This window comes from Monodon monoceros, unplaced genomic scaffold (genome assembly GCF_005190385.1).
Source record: "Monodon monoceros isolate NGI ecotype Baffin Bay Population unplaced genomic scaffold, NGI_Narwhal_1 Super_Scaffold_21, whole genome shotgun sequence".
In the NCBI taxonomy this organism is placed as follows: Eukaryota; Metazoa; Chordata; class Mammalia; order Artiodactyla; family Monodontidae; genus Monodon; species Monodon monoceros.
The window spans coordinates 124,168,475-124,191,864 of record NW_021703778.1 but is presented as its reverse complement, the minus strand read 5'-3'; the positions used below and the strand labels follow the sequence as shown (position 1 = coordinate 124,191,864).

The 23,390-nt window shown below is 35.1% G+C and overlaps 1 protein-coding gene across 2 annotated transcripts in view; it reads left to right on the top strand.

Annotated features, from left to right (window-relative positions):
* Nucleotides 1–23,390, top strand: part of NEMF (nuclear export mediator factor) — a 53,102-nt gene that overhangs the window by 10,721 nt on the left and 18,991 nt on the right. For both annotated transcript variants that reach the window (XM_029236602.1, XM_029236603.1), the window contains exons 5-18: nt 3,049–3,197; nt 4,465–4,532; nt 5,500–5,586; nt 6,813–6,886; nt 7,763–7,833; nt 8,276–8,351; nt 8,739–8,801; nt 10,445–10,522; nt 10,606–10,814; nt 11,064–11,255; nt 11,639–11,702; nt 13,485–13,573; nt 18,674–18,777; nt 20,403–20,465. In XM_029236602.1, coding sequence (XP_029092435.1) covers nt 3,049–3,197; nt 4,465–4,532; nt 5,500–5,586; nt 6,813–6,886; nt 7,763–7,833; nt 8,276–8,351; nt 8,739–8,801; nt 10,445–10,522; nt 10,606–10,814; nt 11,064–11,255; nt 11,639–11,702; nt 13,485–13,573; nt 18,674–18,777; nt 20,403–20,465 — 1,387 coding nt within the window. The remainder of the gene's footprint in view (nt 1–3,048; nt 3,198–4,464; nt 4,533–5,499; nt 5,587–6,812; nt 6,887–7,762; nt 7,834–8,275; nt 8,352–8,738; nt 8,802–10,444; nt 10,523–10,605; nt 10,815–11,063; nt 11,256–11,638; nt 11,703–13,484; nt 13,574–18,673; nt 18,778–20,402; nt 20,466–23,390) is intronic.

Sequence of the window (23,390 nt, the reverse complement as noted above, 5' to 3'; positions counted from 1 at the left end):
TTCCAGGATACACCCTTGCATTTAGGGTATTTCTGTTTTGAAGGCTCTGCTCAATTGGCATGTGTACTGTCTAGGTTCCAGAGGTCCACTTAGTGATGAGTTTGGAATAGATATTCAGGATTTCTATATGAGAGTATGTGCTTAGGAATTTTCAGTACTCACTGTGGTATTTAAGAGAAGTATGTTAGTTGATTCTTACAGTAGATCTTGAAGATTGCTTTCTCCTCTCTCTATACCAGGGTCTGAGCTTCTAGCCTTCACGTCTGGAATTTTGATGTATGGTTTATCTAGAGTTGATCAGACCTTGGGTAAAGAGGCTGTTACTATTCAGACTCACTTAAGAAAGTCAGTTTATTAATTTGTGAAAAGAAGGTTCCAGTAAGAAAGACTCTGGAGAAAGTAAGATTAGAAAATGGATTATTGAGTACATCAGAGACAAGTGCAGTATTTCCCCAAGTAAGTTCCTCGACACCACTTCCATATGATAATAGCCTAGAAAAATGGTTCCCCTAGTCATAAAAATTTGAAGAACCTTGAGAATAAATAAGGTAAATATTTTTTTTTAACTCTAGGACTTACCAGTGCCTTTAATATGATCGTGTGATGTGTACATCCCCTAGGGAAGGATATGTTACATAGAATTTCCAAAACTTATTAGATCACAGAATTTTTTTCTTTTTAATGGGAGTAGTGGAAACCATCTTAACAGAATACTTTTGGGAAACCTTGGTTTAAAGAAAGCCCTCTGAGGGAAGTAACTGCCTTACTGGAATCTTCCAGATGTTCTTGATAACTGAACAGTTTGATTCAACAAACATTTATTGAGCACTTTCTATGTGCCAGGTCCTATGGCCAGGTCTGTTTTTCAAGTCACACCTTTATGAACCAATCAGACACTATATGGACTTCTATCCAAGTCTCCTACTTTTCCTTCTCCAGTTAACATTTCTGTTCTTTAAGTTAAATGTTTAAATTTCTAAATGCATGATTTCTTTGAAGTTAGAACCTTTAGCAGTAGGTCCTACTCTTTCAACACCTAGTAACTTCAGGTTATCTACAGGCATTCCTCATTTTACTGAGCTTTGCTTTATGCTTCTCATATACTGCGTTTTTTACAAATTGAAGGTTTGTGGCAGTCCTGCATCAAGTAATTTTTTGCTGTCAGTGCCATTTTTCCAACAGCATTTGCTCACTTTATGTCTCTGTCACATTTTAAAAATTCTCACAATATTTGAAACTTTTTCATTACTATTATATTTTTATGGTTATCTGTGATCAGTGATCTTTAATGTTACTACGAACAACTCACTGAAAGCTCAGATGATGGTTAGCAGTTCTTAACAATAAAGTATTTTTAAATTAATTACATACCTTGTTTTTTGAAGTATATTATTATCTTTATACACTATATTATACATTGTGTTGTTATACATTATATTTTACATTATATTATTAAACATTACAATATAGTGTAAGCATAACTTTTATATGCACTGGGAAACCAAAAAATTCGTGTGACTTGCTTTATTGAAATATTTGCTTTATTTCGGTGGTCTGGAACCAAACCTGCAATAACGTCAAGGTATGCCTGTATATTTGTGATCAAGGTGAATGGTGGCCCCATCTAGTGAACATTATCTTGCAACCTGTTATTCTTCATGAGATTGGGGCTGTTCCCACCGTCTTCTGGGACCACCTTCTAAGTACTTGCTAAGGAATGTGTGACCATTTATTTTCATGGATGCTTCTTTGTATTTTAATTATACAACAACCTTCACTGTCTATAATAAATTTGGAAGTTTGTGTTTTTTGGGCAGTTTTATTTTCATTAGGTTTCTCCCCTGGTTTTTACTGAAAAGATTATGTAACAATATTAAGTTTTAAAAAGACTTTTTAATCCTCACTCTTTAATAAGTATTTTAATTTTTCCTGTGTTTGCCTTCCACTTCCCAGGATACATTTGCCTTATACTTCCCAGAATACAGGATTTTTTGGTCTTCCTATTTTTTACTTAACATTATAAACATTTTCCTGCTTTTTTTACATAGCCTTTTTTCAAAGAATCAATTTTTTAAATTTATTTATTTTTGGTTGTGTTGGGTCTTCGTTGCTGTGCACAGGCTTTCTCTAGTTGCATCGAGCAGGGGCTACTCTTCATTGCGGTGTGCGGGCTTCTCAATTCTGGTGGCTTCTCTTGTTGCGGAGCACAGGCTCTAGGCACGCGGGCTCTAGTTGTGTAGTTGTGGCACATGGGCTTAGTTGCTTTGTGGCACGTGGGATCTTCCCGGACCAGGGCTCGAACCTGTGTCCCCTGCATTGGCAGGCAGATTCTTAACCACTGCACCACCAGGTAAGTCCTACATAATCTTCTTAAGTTAACAGCTTTTAAATATTTTGTCATATTGGTATAATTTATTTATCAATATCTCCAATTTTTACATTTAGGCTGTTTGCAGTTTTTTTCTATTGTAAGTAAGATGCAGTTTAAGCATATAGCTTCTGGTTTTATTGAGGTATTACACTAGGCCACATAACCAAGTGTGGAATTCCTTGGTCAAAGGGTATAACGGCCTTTATTGATTTTTCCATATAACTAATTGCTATTCAAAGACAAATTGCAGGTGAAAGTATAAATAGCTCTGTGTTTGGCTTCTGAAATATATGTTGTTTTTCTTAATAAGCCACAATGTTTGTAGATTTGCCTCAACCAAGTGCAACATTAAGTTCAGTTGGTGGTCATCAAGGTGTTAATTGATTATTCTGCTTCTAATAGTGACCTCTGCAGAACCACCAGACAGTGAGTTTAAAGTTGCTCTTGATTCCTTCATTATCTTTCAAACTTGGGGTGTTTAGATTTATTTTATTTCATAGTCTGTGCTGGGCAAGTGCAAGGAGCACTGTTTAGATGCAACTCAAATGCTTTGTGTTTGTAACTCATTTCTATAGCCTTGATTGGGTTTTTAAGAGGCTACATTTTCTTTCTCAATTTTTAAGAAGATTTAAGAATGATTTGGGAAAAGCGTTAAGTTATATTTTATTCTATTACAGGGGAACATTGTTCTTACAGATTATGAGTACCTAATTTTAAATATCCTAAGATTTCGAACTGATGAGTCAGACGATGTTAAATTTGCTGTTCGTGAACACTATCCAGTTGATCATGCTAGAGCTGCTGAACCTTTGCTTACCTTGGAAAGGTAACATGTTTGTTTATTAACTCATTTCATATTGTATTACATAGTAAAATAGATCATATGTCAGAATATGAAAGAACTGTCACATAAGAAAATATTTTGTTTACTTGCATAAAATAAATTTGGGCTGCTTGAACTACGTAAGTGTGCGCTTAAATGTAAGCAATTAAGCCTTATTTGGGAGTAGCAAATGTACGTTTTTTTAATCTAAGTTTGGTGTTATTTCAGACGTTTATGATTTCTTGGTAAAGTGGGGGAATTTATTAGCTGTTCTGTGAGAAGACAAATGGATATCTTGGCAGAGCGCAAAAGGATATAGGAATTCTGGTTTAGCTAAAAAATAGGAGTATGATGGGATAAGGTGCTGACTATAACAGTACTCTTCTGGCTGGAAGGCTTTGCTAATAGGCTACAGCAGTGGTTTTCAAAGTTTAGAATGCATCAGAATCACCTAGAGGGCTTGGTAAAATATAGATCCCCCTGCCCCCACCAGGTTTTAAGTAGATCTGGTGTAGATCCCAGGAATTTACATTTCTAACAAGTTTGCAGGTGAGGTTGATGCTGATTTGGGGGGGGGAATACTGTGGCCCACAGCATCCTTGAGTTCTTTCTAAATGTTTAATTAGGTAAAGCCATTTCAGGTGTTAAGATATATCACCAGGGAGGGATAACTTGGGAGATTGGGATTGACATATACACACTACTGTATATAAAATAGATAACTAGTAAGAACATGCTATATAGCACAGGCAACTCTACCCAATACTCTGTAATGGCCTATATGGGAAAAGAATCTAAAAAAAAAGAAGAGTGGATATATGTATTGATATATGTATAACTGATTCACTTTGCTGTACACCTGAAACTAACACAAAATTGTGAATCAACTACAATAAAATTTTTTTTAAAAACCCATATATCACCAGTCTCCACAAACTACATTTAACTGTTGCATAAAAATGTGTCTTTCGTGTCATATATGGGCATGCTGATGATAAGCAGTATGACTTCGTTGAAAAAGTATTGATGTTCCTTGGAAAACTTGGTTTCAAGTCCCAGTCTGCTGTTCAGGAACCTACTAAACTTAGATAAATTACTTTTATGATCCTTTTTTTTTTTTTAACCTATAAAGTGAACTAACTCCTCTTATATTTTAGGGTATTTTGAAGATCAGGCAAATTGATGCATATGAAAGTACTGTGAACATGAATATGGCTGTAGGGTTTATTAAATATAAGATAGTAAGGGGTGTGTCAATTTTGTTTCACAGATTGACGGAAATAATAGCCAGTGCACCTAAGGGTGAACTACTGAAGAGAGTTCTTAACCCATTACTTCGTGAGTAATCCTATATAGAGCAATGAAGTGTTTGTAAGATAATATGGTTTCTTAGAAATATATGTAACACATTGAAATCTAGTTCTAGTAGAAAATTAGAACAACTTGATAAATGTAGAAAGGAGTTTAAAATGATCTTTTGAGTAAATAAGTGTTTATTTTCAAGGAAAGAGAAATTTGTTATACCACATGAACTTTGACCTTTATGTTATGTCTTATTTAAAAGCAATACAGTTATGTAAACAAACTGTTATCTAGCACTTGAGCGCCAGCTATAGTTTTCTAAGAAATCTTTTTTTTTGTTTTTTTCAGTGTCCGTCTTTTTGATTTAATAGCCACTTAGCTTGGTTGGGCTTTCTTTGTTTTGCTTTTTGTTTTTTATCGGTGAGTCTCAGGGCATTCCAAGGTCTGCCAGGTGCCGCTGATAACCAGGGTAAAGATAATCTAATCAACTTTTACACTTGAGAAAATCATCACTTATCCCTATACTAAGGAATCTGGGGAGGACATATGAGAAGGCAGGTACCATTGCTTACTACAGGAGTTACTGTTTAGAATGCATTAAAAAAGTTATCTTTAAAACTTTCCATCTGTTAGTATAGCATGTGTAAAATTTGTAAGTTTGGATTTTTCTATTTCTTTATTCTGTTAATATGGTGTATTACATCAACCAGTTTTTGGATGCTAAACCAACCTTTCGTTCCTGGTTTATAATCCTTTTTATACGTGGCTAAATTCCATTAAATTCCTATAACTTTTGCATTGACTTCTACAGTTTTATTGTAGTCTCAAATTTTTATAAATACTTGAACTGTCATTTCTAATAACATTTCAAAATAGGTAAACTAATTGTTATTTTCACTGGCTACTGTTATTGAGTAGATCATTTATATTGGGGTATACATTAGTATTTTGAACGTGAAATTTTATAGGAAAATACTACAAAGAATATCCTCTGCTTTTATAGCCTGTGGACCAGCTCTCATTGAACACTGTCTTATAGAAAATGGATTCTCTGGCAATGTCAAAGTGGATGAAAAATTTGAAAGTAAGGGTATGTGTGCATGCTACAAGTTTTGCCCATTTTTATTTCATTTTTTTAAACCTATGAAAATGATTTCTGGAAAAAGTAATAAGTGAGTGGGTAGTTCTAGACTTAAAAACATTTGACCTGTTAGTGTTCTATCCATATGGTATTCCTGACTTCCTACTCTAATGTGATGGCTTTATCCGTAGTAACATGCAGTTTAATCTCTTGACCTACGTTATTACCTTCTGATTTTAGAATATTCTCCCTCCCTCCCCCTAAATTTTGGAAGGGGTTACTGCACATGAGACAGTCTCTGGTACAAGGCTTGAAGGAGTTGAATTATTCACCTTCAGACTCAGAACCTGAGGGGCTTCTAGAAGTAGCGTTATTTATGCATTTTAATTCTGTAAGTGCTGTGGTGTGACTTTATAATGAATTAGGCTTTTGTAACTACTTAATGGAACCTAAATTAACTTCCAGATTAGGATAATAAAAAATTAGAGGAAATATAAGGAAAATGGAAGCTTTGGTCTTTGACAAATTTTTATCTGCAGATTCTCATGTAAAATGAAAAAACAGTCATTCTTGATATTTATATTTGGGGATTTATATCACTTCTTAGGGTTTAGGGATCATTTTTATGATGCACAAATGCACAAATGTAAAATTTTTTTGTGCATTTAAAAATACAAATTGAATGTTTTAAGTGAATGATTTAGTTTCTGAAATACATGAATTTAGTGCAATCCTGTTCGAAATGCCGACAGGTGGTATTGTTATTTTTGCTATTGCACTTCCTTTTTTAAATGAATCTGATATGTGCAATAAAAAGCATACAAAAATGTTCAGGAAAACTCTGGAAAATAATAGTAATGATGGAGTATAATCTTTTCATAAATTAAAATGTATTATGAAGCTATAGTAATTAAAAGTTAAGTTTTGGGAGAAGGAATACACAGAATAAAGAATTCAGAAACAAGCCCAAATATATATGGCAATTTAGCATATGGACAAAGTGGCTTTCATATCATGAGGGGAAAGATGGATTCAATAAAAGCTATTGGGACAACAAGCTGGCCAAAATATATTCTTATTTAATAAACTGATTATAAACATGAAATAACTATATTTAATTTTCTTGAACAACTTGTATTATTTCATAAGCACTTTCTGTTTTCTACATAGATGTTTAATAATAGTTATGGACAGTTGATTGGCACTCCTTTTTTCCTTTCTTATTCCCCTATTAGATATTGAAAAAGTACTTGTTTGTCTTCAGAAAGCAGAAGAGTATATGAAAACAACATCCAACTTCAGTGGAAAGGTAGCGCCACAAATACTTACTGTATATTGTTGATGTTTTACTTATTTAGATTTTTAGAATTTAAATGTTCATTGAAGGATCAGTATATGTAAATTTTTTGTTGTAATTTGGAAATTTAACACCTGTAATATGCTTATTCTAGGGTAGTTTTTTTTAATTGCTGTTGGTTTCTGATTTTTGTTCTGTTCCTTAAATCTTCTATAAAGTACTGGGTCAAGACAATGTTGGCACTCCTGAAAAGTTGAGGAATTTGAAAATATTTCCTCTTAGGTTGATTTAAGATAGAGAAGCACATCTTAATTTGCCAGCACTTTCCAAAAATTTACTGATTAACATCTTTTTAATTATTAAATATCCTCTGAGTTACCTCATATCTTGTTTTTCTTCCCTATTCAAAGTATATAACTTTACTTACAAAAAACGTTCAGGAAAAGTTCTGATTAATTACAGCTAAATTCACTCCAAATATACCCTGCACCCAGTTACTAAAATGAATTAAAATTTCCTACCGGCAAAGTGAACCGAAGATTTTTCTGCTGGAAGTAAGGTGCTTTTGGCTTTTTTAAGTTGCAGAACATCTGAAAAATGGAAAGAAAAAAGCAAAATGCACATGTATAATCTCACCACTTTATCAAATCATTAGTTTTCATTTTCTTTATTCCCTGTTTTTTTCTTGTTCATATGAATAAGTTAGTATTTTCTGATGGTACTTACTGAGTCTTAAAAACATCACTTTGAGAAATGATACAATCAGTAGACAAATGCTGATTGTTTATAACTAGAATAATTTTGTAAGTTAATAAAATTAATATCATTCAAGGAAAGTAAATCTGTTAATTATGAATGGAAATTAGTTTTAATGTTGGATTTTTGTAGGGGTATATCATTCAGAAAAGAGAAATAAAACCAAGCCTGGAAGTAGATAAACCAACCGAAGACATACTCACGTAAGTATGTAGGCATGGGTCGATTTGCTTTGGGTGTTTATTAATCTTCCTTTCTTTTTCTTTTTTTTTAAATAGATTTATTTATTTTTGGCTGCATTGGGTCTTTGTTGCTGTGCGTGGGCTTTCTCTAGTTGCGGCAAGCGGGGGCTACTCTTTGTGGCGGTGCGTGGGCTACTCATTCCGGTGGCTTCTCTTGTTGCGGAGCACGGGCTCTAGGCGTGCGGGCTTCAGTAGTTGTGGCACACGAGCTCATTAGTTGTGTCTCGCAGGCTCCAGAGCGCAGGCTCAGTAGTTGTGGTGCACAGGCTTAGTTGTTATGTGGCATGTGGGATCTTCCCGGACCAGGGATCAAACCCGTGTCCCCTGCATTGGCAGGCGGATGCTTAACCACTGCACCACCAGGGAAGTCCCTATTAATGTTCTTGGTAAATATGTTTTACAGGTATGAGGAATTTCATCCTTTCTTGTTTTCTCAACATTCACAATGTCCATATATAGAATTTGAATCATTTGACAAGGTGGGTTTTCTGATTCTATTTTTTGACCAGTTAGCATGATGTGAGTTGTTAAATTAATATCAACTTGCTTTGATTGAGAAATTGAAAATATTTCTGCTTTACAATCATTATGAATCTGGACATTAAAAACCAGTGCAGTCACAGATACAAACTAGTGGAAATGTTTGTTGTTTCTTTATTTCAAGATGAAGGACCAAAGATTTGAACTTAATTTGATTCCTGACTGCTTAGCTATATAATACATTTACTGGAAATCTCCTCAAGTTCTTTGAGTGGTGTTATGAAACAAAATGGACCCTAAAATTCTGTGTATGCAAGTTGAAGCAGAGACCGTGTTTGTGTGGTTTTTTTCCAGCTAGTTGATTGTCTTTTTCTTCTTTTGATAAGGCCGTAGATGAATTTTATTCCAAGATAGAAGGTCAGAAAATAGATTTAAAAGCTTTACAACAGGTATGGTGTTATTAAAAACATTTATATAAACCAGCTAGCCTTGAGTGTGGTTTGCTGGGTAGGTGATGCTCTCATACAGGAATGGGCAGCCTTTTAGAAGTAGTTTGGGAATGCCCTGATCTCTTGGTATATTAATAAAGGTCCAGGGGAACTATCAGTGTTTAAAAAAAAATACGCTCATTTGCTCCATTAGAATATCACATATTCTCTAAACCAGAAAATACAGTGGGAAGGAGGCCTATTATTTATTCCCTGGTATAATTTTCTTTATTACAACAACCCAGAGCTTCTCAAACTTTGCTGTAAAGGGAATAGTGTTTCAAAGAGGAGATTTTTAAATAGGCCAAAGGAGAGGGAATAGTTTTCTCTATACAAATAAGTATATATTTGTTTATCATTAAACTGTTTTCTTTTTTAAAGTGGGCTTTTGAACTAGGTCTTTAATATGCTTTGCATGTATCATGACTCCACAAGGAGGGTTTAATATGCTGTGTTTTGTTTTCCCAGCTCATTTGACCATGTTTGGGGAGCTTTTACTGCAGAACAGTTTTAGAAAATGGCCAAAGTCACGCTTGATTCGATTTTTCAGGAATATTCATAGAATCTTAAAATATGTGTGCAAAAACTTGAAATTATGTGAATCTCTGTATCCTCCCCACCTTGGTTGTAAAAAAATTAACAAGAGCGGAATTTCAAAGCAAGTGGGTCACATGAGTTACATAGTGTGATTGCCACATGGTGGCAGCACTTTAGTAAGTAAACAGATATTTAAGAGTAACATTGAACCCCATGTACATCAAAATTCCCGTGAATTATTTTAGTAACCACTGTGTGTTCTTTTAATAGTCACCATTCTTATAACTGAAATATTTTTAATATTACATCCAGCATGGAAACATTCACTAATTGGTGATGCTATTACTAGTGTTACAAAATTAGCCTCACATCAGTAACCTTAATATGTAAGTTCCGTGTGATAGAATGCTATACAGCCATCCCTCGGTGTCTGCAGTGGATTGTTCCAGGAGCCCCTGTGGATACCAAAATCCAAGGATATTCAAGTCCCTTATATAAAATGGTGTAGTACAGGGAATATAGTTAGCCTCCCATATCTGCAGGTTTTGTATCTGCAGGTACGGAGGGCTGACTGTATAAAAGTTCACATAACTACCATGAGCCTTTGTGTTGTTAATTTAGGAAGAAGAATACTCTGTAAAATACTAGAAATAAGGCTGAGAAAATTAAAAGCAGCAATAAAATAAAAGGAAGCTATTTTAGGAATTAATGCTAAAAATGCATTCCCCCAAACTTTAATGTCATAGGGAAAAATGTCTTGAATTCTGCCTGCTTGAATAATGCAAGGGCAGTAGGGCATATCTTACATACAATGTAACCTGTAATCAAAATACCTTCCTATATAGGGAATGGGATGTGGATGGTCAGGAGAGGTAATTTTGGAGCATGAAACACTTTGGGGTAGGATAGACCTGGGGAGATGGACTATGGGGAATTTTAGCTAGTTAGGTAACAACATTGAGGGGGCAGAAGTAGGGGTGGGATAGTGAGTTTCAGGAGGTAAAAGAGAGAAGGTACAGAAGGTAGAAGAAATCTAATTTTTAAAAACTCTGTTTTGTTAACAAAAGGAAAAACAAGCATTGAAGAAATTAGATAATGTCCGAAAGGATCATGAAAACAGATTAGAAGCTCTTCAGCAGGCTCAGGTATTATGTTTAGCTTTTTCAGATACTTTTTCAAAAATGGTAACTTTGGCATTGTAACACATGTTTTTGGTTTATTTCATAAGGAAATAGACAAACTTAAAGGAGAGCTTATAGAAATGAACCTACAAATAGTTGACAGAGCCATTCAGGTTGTTCGAAGTGCTTTAGCCAACCAGATAGACTGGACAGAAATTGGGTTAATTGTGAAAGAAGCCCAAGCTCAAGGAGACCCTGTTGCAAATGCAATCAAAGAATTAAAACTACAAACAAATCATGTTACAATGCTGCTAAGGTAAGTTTGATTCTTAGTTAAGCAGTTAGTGTTTGTCTTTATTTTGCTATTTAATTTTTCACTGTATTCATTGAAGTTTTTTTTTATTTGGAAATTTATCTTTGAAAGTACAGAAAAAAATTAATTTACGTTAAAATAATGCAACTATTTAAGTACCGTAAACCATTTATAATTTCCTTGAGAAAAAAATTGAAAATAAAAAAGTGATGTCATTGACATTAGTGAAATACTATTGAATATTTTTAATAGAAATCCATACTTGTTATCAGAGGAGGAAGATGATGATGTTGATGGTGACATCAGTACTGAGAAAAATGAAACCGAACCACCAAAAGGAAAAAAGAAAAAGCAAAAGAATAAACAACTGCAGAAGCCTCAGAAAAATAGGCCATTGCTTGTTGATGTTGATCTCAGCTTGTCAGCATATGCCAATGCCAAAAAGTAAGTCATAAATTTAAGTTTTTATTTTATTTTATTTTATTTTATTTATTTGCCACGCTGCATGGCATGTGGGGTCTTAGTTCCCTGAGCAGCGTTTGAACCCGTGCCCCCTGCATTGGAAGCACAGAGTCCTAACCACTGGACCACCAGGGAATTCCCATAAGTATAAATTTTAGGTATAATATTATCTGCAATAAATCTGTTAGGGTATTAAGGATAAGAACTATCATTATTTTGACTGTATATTCTTTGAGGTGAAATACTTTTTTAAAAGTATTTAAAGTTGTTCTTGATGATTTGTGAGTCTGTAAAATTAGAAATAACATAAATCAAAAACTAAAGAATAAAGATTTTATCTAAAATTAAAAGATATATTTTTCTAGGTATTATGATCACAAGAGATATGCTGCTAAGAAAACACAGAAGACTGTTGAAGCTGCTGAGAAGGTACTTAATATTTCTTAGAATGAATGTTAATTGTTTTTCTCTGCTTTATTAATTTAATGGACTTAATTATTTCTTCTCTTTAAATGAGGTTTTCAAATTCAGAAATCTTTCAAACTTAATTTTGCTTTAAATGTGTGCATTTCCAGTATTTATTTTCTCCCCTAACCCTCTCTTGCCCAGGTCTCTATCTCAGTAATTATCCCTTTTTTGCTCAAGTTAAAAATGTTGGAGTCACCCTGGACTCTTCTCATATCCAGTCAATCCTTTTAAATAAAAAATGAAGTCATTTCTCTCTGTTCAACATCTTCCAGTTTCTTCCCATCTTACTCAAGACACCTTAAAGCCTGGATCAGGTAGGGAGGCCTATCTGCTTCCCTCTGATCACATCACCCACACTCCTCTTGTTACACACTGTTTCCAGCCACAGTGGGATCTTAAGCTATTCCTACATCAGTGGCCCATACTGCCTTCTCAGGGCCTTTGTACTTGCTCTTTCTGCCAAGAATGTTCTCTCCTCAGATTTTTCATGGTTTGACCCCCCTCATCATTCATGTGTCTACTTAAGACTATCAGAGAGGCCTTTTTGACCACTCGTAGTAAAAATAAAACTACCTCAATCACTCCCTTTTCACTCTTGTTTTTCTTTTTTAAAAACACCCATCCCAACATATGTTTATCTGTCTTCCCTCTAGAATGTAGATTGCATGAAAGTAGGATCTTTATGTGTTTTATTCATTGCTGTGTCCCAGTCTCTAGAATATTGCCTGAAACATAGTCACATTAATATCTGTTAAATGAGTGGTCTTCATGACTTAGCTCTCTATCTGCCTCTCCACCCTCATTTACCCTATGATCATACTTGCTGGTCAAGCTGGCCTTTTCCTTCTGCTTACAGTGCTCTTTGTATTCTTTGCCTTGATAATTCCATTAATCCTTCAGGCTTCAGCCTAAATGCCATTTCCTCAGAAATACCTTCTTTGACCATAATCAGTTATAAATTAGGTTCCCTTGTTATACTCTCATAGCATCCTTTGAAACATTTACCATGTTTATTTGAATAATTATGTGTTTTATATATGTCTCTTCTCCTAGACCCCAGTGGGGTAGGAAGTAGAAACTTTGTCTTGTTCATTGTGTGTCTCTGACATCTAACCCAAAGTCTATTATATGGTTGCACTGAGTATATGGTAAACAGATGAACTCTTTTTCATTGTAGGTCTTGAGCAGATACTTGTATACAAATCATTTTAATATTTAAGGCCAAAATTTCTTCATTTTATTACTTTTAAAAAAATAAATTTATTTATTTATTTATTTATGGCTGTGTTGGGTCGTCGTTGATGTGCTTTCTCTAGTTGTGGTGAGTGGGGGCTACTCTTCATTGCGGTGCGTGGGCTTCTCATCGTGGTGGCTTCTCTTGTTGTGGAGCATGGGCTCTAGGCGCACGGGCTTCAGTAGTTGTGGTGTGGGCTCAGTAGTTATGGCTTGCGGACTCTAGAGCACAGGCTCAGTAGTTGTGGTGCATAGGCTTAGTGGTTCCACAGCATGTGGGATCTTCCTGGACCAGGGATCGAACCCGTGTCCCCTGCATTGGCAGGCGGATTCTTAACCACTGTGCCACCAGGAAAGTCCCCATTTTATTACTTTCATGTGTGTATGGTGTGTGTGTATAGATAGTGCCATTTGTGACATTTAAAAACCCATTTCTTCCCCTGTCATTTACTTGGTGTTATTTAAGTAAATTTTCAACAGATTACTTAAAAACTCTTTTCTTATGAATAGGCGTTCAAATCAGCAGAAAAGAAAACAAAGCAAACCTTAAAAGAAGTCCAGACAGTTACCTCTATTCAAAAAGCAAGAAAAGTATATTGGTAAGTATTCTACCTTTTTAAAATACATTTTTTCTTTCTATCAAAATTATACATGCACATTATTTAGAAAATCAAGCAGTTCTACAAAGCTTGTTAAAAAACCAGTAACCCCGCAAACTTTTATCCCTACTCCTATTGTCTCCTCTCCCAAGGAAACTTTTACCTCTTTTAGCTGAATCTTTTGATATATACCTCCATTTCTCTTAGTAATATATTGCTGCTTCTTAATTTTTCTGTTTTACACTCTATTAATAACTTCCCACCTTGGAAAGTGAAGATTTTATTCTTTCCATTTGTGCTCTGTTACATACACACACATCACCTGGCTTCTCAATATACTTACAGCATAATTTTGTCAAGACTGATGTTCTGTGTTAACATTATTATGAATATTTAAGTTGTAATCAGAGCTGGATCATATAGTATTCTGTTTTCCTTTCCTGCTCAGTATTTTATCTTCCCTGAAGTTAATAATTGTTTCATTTGCTTTCTTTTTATTTTTGTTCTTGTTATTAGCCATGTCCAAATTCGCTTCCAAGTGTGTTCAAACATATTGGAATTTTATCAGTATCATCTTCTTGCAGAAGTCTTTCCTGGAGCTTTTTGACCTACTTTGTTCTAGATTGGTTACTGTAAGCATTTTAAGATCTCCTTTTTTTTATTATCCTGGAACTTCTCTGTAACCTCTCTCTGTGTTGTATCTTCTGTCCTGAATCTCAAACTTCCTTTTTCTTTGGTTATGGACTATGTGCTCTAGAAGCTTCATGAAAAGGGGTATGTAGAAGTTAAAGTTTTTGAGGTGTCCAATGTATAAAAAAATTATTTTACTCATAGGAGTTTGGATAGGTATAGAATTCTAATTTGAAAATATGTTTCCCTCAGACTTTTAAAAAGGCATTGTCCATTGTATTAACTTCCAGATTTGATCTTGAGTTTTCTGTCATTTTGATAGTTGCTGTTTTAATAGGAAACTTGTTTTTGCCTTTCTGTAAGCTTCTAGATCTTTTTTTTCTTCCTCTCAGTTTTCCAAAATTTCACAGGAATATAGGTTGGTGACGATGTTTTTATCCATTATGCTGGATACTTTGTGGGCCTTTTAAATTGGAAACGTGGTTTGGAGAAATTTTCTTGAACTACTTCTTAGAAAATTGCCTACCTTCTGTCTTTTTTTTTTGTTTTCTTTTTCTTTCTTTCTAGAAGTCTCATGTTTTACTTATGGGACCCCTCCCCCCCTTAGCAGTCCTATTGCATTGCATTTTCTGTTTTTCAACTTTTTGTTCTATATTCTGAGATTTTCTCAACTTTATCTTTCAATCCTTCCATTGAATTTTTTAATCTTTTATTTCTTCCTATCATGTTTTAATTTTAAGCTGTTTTTGGAATGTTACTTTAAAAAAACTTACTGCTCTAGTTTCTTTATAACTGAGAATAGTTTTGATGTATTACATTTTATTTAGTATCCTTTTCTTGCAGGTCTGTCTTCTCCAAGTTTCTTTTTTCTATTTGTTGGTTTTGTCTCCAGCGTTCACTTGTGTACGTTTGGTGATCCTTGACTGTCTACTCACTTTTTATAGCAGAACATTAAAATGGTGATTGGAAGTTCTTTGTGGGTTGTTGGACTTGTAAAATGATCTGTGTGGGCCATCTGTGGAACTCTTGAAGTCTTTAGCTTTTTGCCTTTTCGGCTGGTCTCATTTCCCACAAAAGCTTCTTTCTCTTCTATTTGTAAAGTGAAGACCTGGCTATCACCATTTTGGGAGCTCAGTGGAAATAATAAGCTGGAGAGTCTTAGTATCCAGCTTATCCATTTACTTAATTGCCCTATTTTACATATATTACTCCTACTTACAACTGTGATACGTTTCCCCTAGTCCAGAGATCCTCTTTGTACCCTTTTAAAGAATTAATTTCTAACTTTCTGTTAGAGTGTTGAAGGGGCAGTTACCACCATGTTCCGAGCTGGAAAGATCTAGGGAAGTGCTTACTTCTTGATAAGATTTTCAGCCAGTTCTTCTGTTTTTAAACCTCATCTTAAACCCTATTTCTAGCAGTACCTGTGCTCTTTATGGGTCATACAGTGTAAGTTGATTTGTCTCTTGGTTTTTTGCACCGTCAGCTCAGGATTCAGCTTCTTGAGTCTGCTCACTTGTTCATTTATTTTCCAGCTTTCAAAATTTTGTTGCTTTTTTCTTTCTTTCTCTAACATCTCTATTGATGAATATGATTGACCTGTAATTTTCATTTCTCATAATGTTTTTGTTATCTGTTGGTACAAGGTTATATTATCTCATAAAACAAATTGGAAAGTGTTCCTTTATCAATTGTCCTTAAATGTTGATGGAAGTCACCTGGAGTTTTCTTTATGGGAAAGTTTTTCATTACAGATTCAAATTCTTTAGTAGATAAAAGGACTACTCAGATTTTCTAGTTTTGGTTAGCAATGTTTTTCTAAGACTTTGTCTATTTTGTCCAAAGTTTGAAATTTATTGGCAAAAAGTTTATAATATTCCACTTTTTTTGGCCACGCCGCGTGGCATGCGGGATCTTAGTTCCCTGACCAGGGATCAAACCCATTCCCTCTGCAGTGGAAGCATGGAGTCTTAACCACTAGACCACCAGGGAGGTCCCTCCACTTAAGTTTTTAACATCCCTAGAATCATTAATTACTTCTCCCTTTTCATTCAAGAATTATTTGTGCCTTCTCTCTTTCTTGATTAATCTGACCAGAGGATTTTCAGTAGTATTAATATCATTAAAGAACCAGTTTTTGACAATTGATCTCCAGTGTTATATATGTGCCTTCTATTTTAATAATTATTTTCATCCTTCTACTTTTCTTTGGGATTTATTTGCATTTTCCTTTCTGATTTCTTGAGACAGAAGCTTAGTTCATTGATTTCCCCCTTCCCCCGGCCTCTTTTCTAATATATGTAAGGCAGTGAATTTCCCTCAGCATGGCTTTAACTGTATCTAAAAAGTTTTGTTGTTTAGGATTTTCATTATCTTTCATGTCAAGATATATTCTAATTTCCATGGTGATTTCTTCACTCATGCATTATTTAGAAGTATATGTATTACTGTCCAAACACATGGGGGTTTTTGGTTACCTTTTTGTTACTGATTTTTAGCTTTATTTGCGTTAAAGAGGTGATATTCTGAATTATCTCAGTCATTTGGTGTTTGTTGTTGAAACTTGCTTTATGGCCCAGTCTATTTATGGGCAGCTTTATTTATAAATGTTTCATATATAGTTGAAAATAGTGTCTTTTCTACAGTTACTGAGTGCATTTCTCAATATCAGGTCATGTTTATAAATCATGTTGTTCAAATCTTTGGCACCTTTATAATTCTCTTTTTAATGCTTGTTTTCCCAGTTACTGAGAGAAGTGTGTTAAATATCATACAGTTTGGATTATCTGTTTCTCCTTTTGCTTCTGAACTTTTGCTTTATATATGTGAGGCTATGTAATTAGGTGATACAAATATAGAACTGTTATATCATCTCAGTGAACTGAGCCTTTTATTAATTTTAATGAAATGTCCTTTTATATCTATTTTTTCCATCTGTGTGAGATGTTAAAACTGTATAAACTGTTTTTTGGTTAGTATTTGCATGGTATTATCTTTTTCCATCATTATGTTTCAACCTTTTTATATCCTTATATTTTAAAGGAGTATATATCATTGTTTTTTCTCCAGTCTGACAGTCTTTGCATTTTACCTGGAGAATTGACTACATTTATATTTAATATAATTTCTGATATATTTGGGTTTAAATCTAACCATCTTACTGCTAGCTTTCAGTGTGTCTTATTTGTTCTGTGTTCTTTTTTGTCTTCCTTGTTGCTTTATTTTGATTAGTTGGCTTTTTTTTTTTTTGGCCTGTTAGTTATGTATTCCTCTGCTAGGATGATTACAAAATACATCCTTGATTTATCTTTCACATTCTTTTTGTCCTTGTGGGTTTATGTCTTTTTGCAAACCTCTTTACCATCAATAGGGAAGTGGTTAAATCAGTATAGTACATCCATTCAGCAATGAGGAAAATATATTTTTAAGTGAAAAAAGAAAAAAATATGCAAAACAGTGTGTTGTGTCTGAAAAAGAGAAAAAGTTTAGAATAAGCATTTTATTTTAGCTTTTGTATGTATAAAGAAACTCTGGAGAGGGATACAGGAAGCTAATGGCCAATTGGTTAGTAGCAGCTGTGGGAACTGAAGAGATGTAGGATCTCTCACTATATTTTTTTATGTAATTAAAACATTTTTTGAACCATGTGTATGTATTACTCAATAAAAAATCAGATTAGAAAATAGGAATAGAGTCCTTTTGCTATTATATTTTGGGAGCTATGAGGAAGTTTCATTTAATGCCTGTGCTCAATCTATCATCTTTAACCAGAAATTTTAAAATTCTAGGTTAAATCATAAAAAAATTATCTTGTGAGTCATATGTAAAATAGGAAATATTTATGTGCATCTCATTTTCTAAATGTCATACAAATATACACTCTTTACTTTTTATTGTGGTGGTATGTATTAATCATGAAAACCCAAGTTAATTTGTTTCTTGAGAAAAGTTATAATTTTACACTTCTGACAGCAATTTTCGTTTTTTAGTATTTTTTTTAAACTGTAAAGAATATCATATATGTAAACATTCAGTTGATTAATTGAGGACAGAATGGGAAAACAGCTTTTCTTTCTCATCGGTGGTCCCAAAGCCTATCCAGTGCCCCACTGAAAGAAAGCTAAACCTAGGGACCATGTGACATTTTATGCTTTTGCTTTTTGTAATTCATTGTTATAACGTCAGTTTAAGAAGGCTGTCTATATGGGAGGAAAATAAAGAGAGAACATATTTTTTAAGCATAAAATTTAATTGTTTTCTACTGAGACTGTCTTAAGAATATCCTAGGGCAATTTGTATTGCAAGTTTTCAGTAAAATTCAGCTTGATGTCTTAAGAAATTAAGCCATCAAGTTGTCTTAACCTTCACAGATAGGAGAGCTTTCTGTTTTATTTTGTTTGTTAAAAGGGTGTGAATTCAGGCAACTATGAAGAGAAAGAAATGTTAACTTTTTTCTTTAAAATTTGATAGGTTTGAGAAATTCCTCTGGTTCATTAGCTCAGAGAACTATCTAATTATTGGTGGACGAGATCAGCAACAGAATGAAATAATTGTGAAAAGATACTTGACACCAGGTAGGTAAGATTAAAATTCTGAAGAATTTTCTTTTAAGTAACTGGATTGGTTATCTCAATATTAGGTGTAGATTTTCATCTTGTACTCCTTTGTTTGACAGATTTAATTGGTAGAAAGAATTTCATGGTTTATGGTTTGTTGAATATGTGCTTTGACACTTGATTCACATTTTAAGTGAATATCCCTAAAGTAGTAATGCCGAGCTAATCTGTAGTATTAGATTTTTGATTTTCTATTGCATTAAGAAAATAGCTTTCAATCCTCCAAAGTCATTGTAGATCAGATTTTTAAAAGCTTAATTTTTCAGTGCTGAAGTTTGTGACCGTTTTTCACTTTTAGAAGCAGGACTTAAGTGCTGTGTTGTAAGGCCTCTCGTTTTTTTGTTTTTTTTTTTTGTTTTGTTTTGCGGTACGTGGGCCTCTCACTGTTGTGGCCTCTCCCGTTGCGGAGCAAAGGCTCCGGACGCGCAGGCTCAGCGGCCATGGCTCACGGGCCCAGCCGCTCTGCGGCATGTGGGATCTTCGCGGACCGGGGCATGAACCCGCGTCCCCTGCATCGGCAGGCAGACTCTCAACCACTGCGCCACCGGGGAAGCCCCTCTCATTTTTTTTTGTTTGCCGATAACCACCACTTCACTGTGGCTGAACCCTCAGTGTGAGTATCAGAAATCAATAATCAGTATCAGAGCTAATCTGATGTCCTTTGAGAATCCAGAACCAGGAAAGAAAGCAACAGGGTTAGGTTACATGGTACCCAGGGCTTGGTCTCTGTCTTCTCTAACTTTGTTCATTGTGAGCTGAGCCTTTCATGGAACTGTATGAGCTTTGCTCTTCTTTGAGTTTCAAATCTCAGATGAACTATCCATGGCAAACAATGGCTGCTCATTTTTTCTGTTAGAAACCATGCACTTTACTTTTCCCTAGTTGACCATTCATTGCTGCATTCATCTGTTTGCTCATTTATTCATTTGTTGCTATTACACACTTCAGAATAAAACTAGAAGTCCTCATTGTGGCTTACAAGGCTCCTGACTTCTTCTCTAGCCTCATTTCTTACTTTCCTTCAGTCTGGCTTCCTGGCTGTTTGTCACATTTGTCAACCATCTATGGTTCTCAGGACCTTTGCACTTGCTAGGATGACTCATCTCTATGTGTCTCTCACCCATCATCAGGCTAGCCTGGGCTTGCTTATATGGTAACTCAGCAAATTTCTGAGAGAAAAATAGGAAGCATACAGCACCTCTCAAGGCCTAGGCTGGGAACTGGCATTTGGTCACATCTGCCACATTCTGCTGGCCAAGGCAGGTCAAGGGGTCGGCCCACATTTGAGGGATGGGGAAGTGGACTCCACCTCTTGATGGGAGAAGCTTCAAGGTCATAGAGCAAAGAGGTGTGAATAGAGGGAGGGAGAAGAACTGTGACCATTTTTGTAATATGCCTTATTAGCATTGCTTTCCTCTGAGGAGGCCTATGAGAAATCTCCCAGGGGTGGGAGATAGACTTTTCTTTATATGTCTTCTTATACCTTTTGGATTTTGAACCCATTAAACAATAAGTAAATAAACAATTTCAACTTAAAAACAAAGAAACAGGACTTAAAGTATTATTTCTTATTTGTTTTAAAGGGGACATTTATGTACATGCTGACCTTCATGGAGCAACTAGCTGTGTAATTAAGAATCCAACAGGTAATATATTTCTTTCTGTTATTCATAACTTTAATTCTTCTGTTTAAAATATTTTTAGTATAAGAGAAAAATCACTAATACAGATAAAGAAGGACACTTTATAATGATAAAAGTGTCAATCCATCAATAAGGTGTAACAGTTACAAACACATATGCATCTGTAACTTCCCTGGTGGTGCAGTGGTTAAGAATCCGCCTGCCGGTATAGGGAACACAGGTTCGAGCCCTGGTCTAGGAAGATCCCACATGCCGCGGAGCAGCTAAGCCCGTGCACCACAACTTCTGAGCCTGTGCTCTAGAGCCTGCGAGCCACAACTACTGAGTCCATGTGCCACAACTACTGAAGCCCGCATGCCTAGAGCCTGTGCTCTGCAACAAGAGAAGCCACTGGAATGAGAAGCCCACACACCACAATGAAGAGTAGCCCCTGCTCGCACAACTAGAGAAGGCCTGCGTGCAGCAACAAAGACCCAACACAGCCAAAACTAAGTAAATGAATTTATAAAATAATAAATAAACAAACATATATGCATCCAACAGTAGAGCCGTAGAATACATGAAGCAAAATCTGACAGAATTGAAGGGAGAAATAGACAATTTAATAATAGTAGTTCAAGACATCAATACCTAACTTTCAATCATGGCTAGAATAGCTATAAGATCAACAAAGAAATAGAAGAGTTGAACAACACTCAAGTTACCTAGATGGTACACATATCTCTAGTACACTCTACCTCACAACACTAGATTACTCATTCTTCTCAAGTGCACATGGAACATTCTCCAGGGTGGACCATATGATAGTCTATAAAATAAGTCTCAGTTAATTTAAAACTAATGAATCATATAAAGTAAATTTTCTGACCATAATGGAGTGAAATTAGAAACCACTAATAGAAGAAAATTTAGAAAATTCACAAATGTGTGGAAATAAACAACACACTCATAAAATAACCAGTGGATCAAAGAGGAAATCACAGGGGGTATTAGAAAATACTTTGAGGTGAGTGAAATGCAAGCAAATTTATTGAGACTTATGAGATGCACCTAAGGCAGTGCTCAGAGAGAAATTTATAGCTGTACTACCTATAATAAAAAAGAGGAATGATTTGAAATCAATAACAAAACTGTACACATTAAGATTTAGAAAAAGAAAGGCAGATAACCCATAGTAAGGAAAGGAAGGGAAATGGTAAAGATTAGAGTGAAAATAAAACAGAATAGAAAGACGGTGGAGAAAAATCAACAAAACCAAAGTTAGTTCTTTGAAAAGATCGATAAAACTGATAAACCTTTAGCTAGACTAACCAAAACAATAAGATTCAAATTCCTAAAATCTATAGAACTTTTAAAGAAGACTGAACATCAATCCTTCATAAACTTCCAAAAGGTAGAAGAGAGAGGAACTTTCTAACTCATTCTATAGGGCTGGTATTACCCTAATAACAAAACCAGATGAAGATATCACAGGAAAGAAAACTACAGACCAATATCATTTATGAATATAGACACAAAAATCCTCAACAAAATATTAGGAAACTGAATCCAGCAGCATATTACAAGGATTATACACATGATAAAGTGGGATTTATTCCCAGGCATGCAAAGTTGGTTTAACATATGAAAATTAATGTAATACAGTGTATTAGTAAAATAAAGGACAAAAACCACATGATGATCTCAATTGATGCAGAAAAAGCCTTTGGTAATAATCCAGTACTCATTTGTGATACAAACACTCAACAAACTAAGAATAGATGGAAACTTACTCAAGTTGGTAAAGAACATCTATGAAAAAATCCACAGCTAAAAATCATGCTTAATGGTGAAAGACTGAGAGCTTTTACCCCAAGATCAGGAACAATATAAGCACATCTGTTCTTGCCACACTTTTACTCAACATTGTATGGAGGTTCTAAGTAGGCCATTAGGCAATAAAAAGTTTAAAATATCCAAATTGGTAAGGGACAGATAAAACTATCTCTGTTTGCAAATGACATAATCTTATATATTTAAACCTTAAGCAATCTACTAAAAATTATTAGTTAATAAGTTCAGCAATGTCTAGGATATAAGGTCAATATATAAAAGTCAGTTATATTTCTATATACTAGCAATAAGCAGTATTAAAAGGAAATTAATAAAACATCCACTTATAACAGGATTACAAAAGAATAAAATAAGTTCCTCTCAAAATTCCAGCTGCCTGTTTTTGCAGAGATGGACAAAGCTCATACTGAAATTCATGTGGAAATGCAGAGTACCCAGATTAGCCAAATCATTCTTGAAAACGGAGAACAAAATTGGAGGACTCACACTACCTGATTTCAAAACCTCCTACAAAACAACAGTCAGTGTGGTATCAGGACAGTGTGATATTGGTGTGAGGATGGACTGATAGATTAATGAAGAGAATTGAGATTCCTTGTTTATGGTCAGTTGATTTTCAGCAAGGGTGCCAAGGCCATTCAATGGGGATAGAATAATTTTTTCAACAAATAGTGCTGATGCAACTAATATCCATGTGCCAAAGAATGAAGTTAGACCCCTGCTTCATACCATTTATAAAAATTAAAAGCAGGGGCTTCCTTGGTGGTGCAGTGGTTGAGAGTCCACCTGCCAATGCAGGGGACGCAGGTTCGTGCCCCGGTCTGGGAAGATCCCACGTGCTGTGGAGTGGCTGGGCCCGTGAGCCATGGCCGCTGAGCCTGCGCGTCTGGAGCCTGTGCTCCACAACGGGAGAGGCCACAGCAGTGAGAGGCCCGCGTACCACAAAAAAGAAAAAAAAAAAAAATGCATCAGGGCTTCCCTGGTGGCGCAGGTGGTTGAGAGTCCGCCTGCCGATGCAGGGGACACGGGTTCGTGCCCCAGTCTGGGAAGATCCCACATGCCGCGGAGCGGCTGGGCCCATGAGCCATGGCCGCT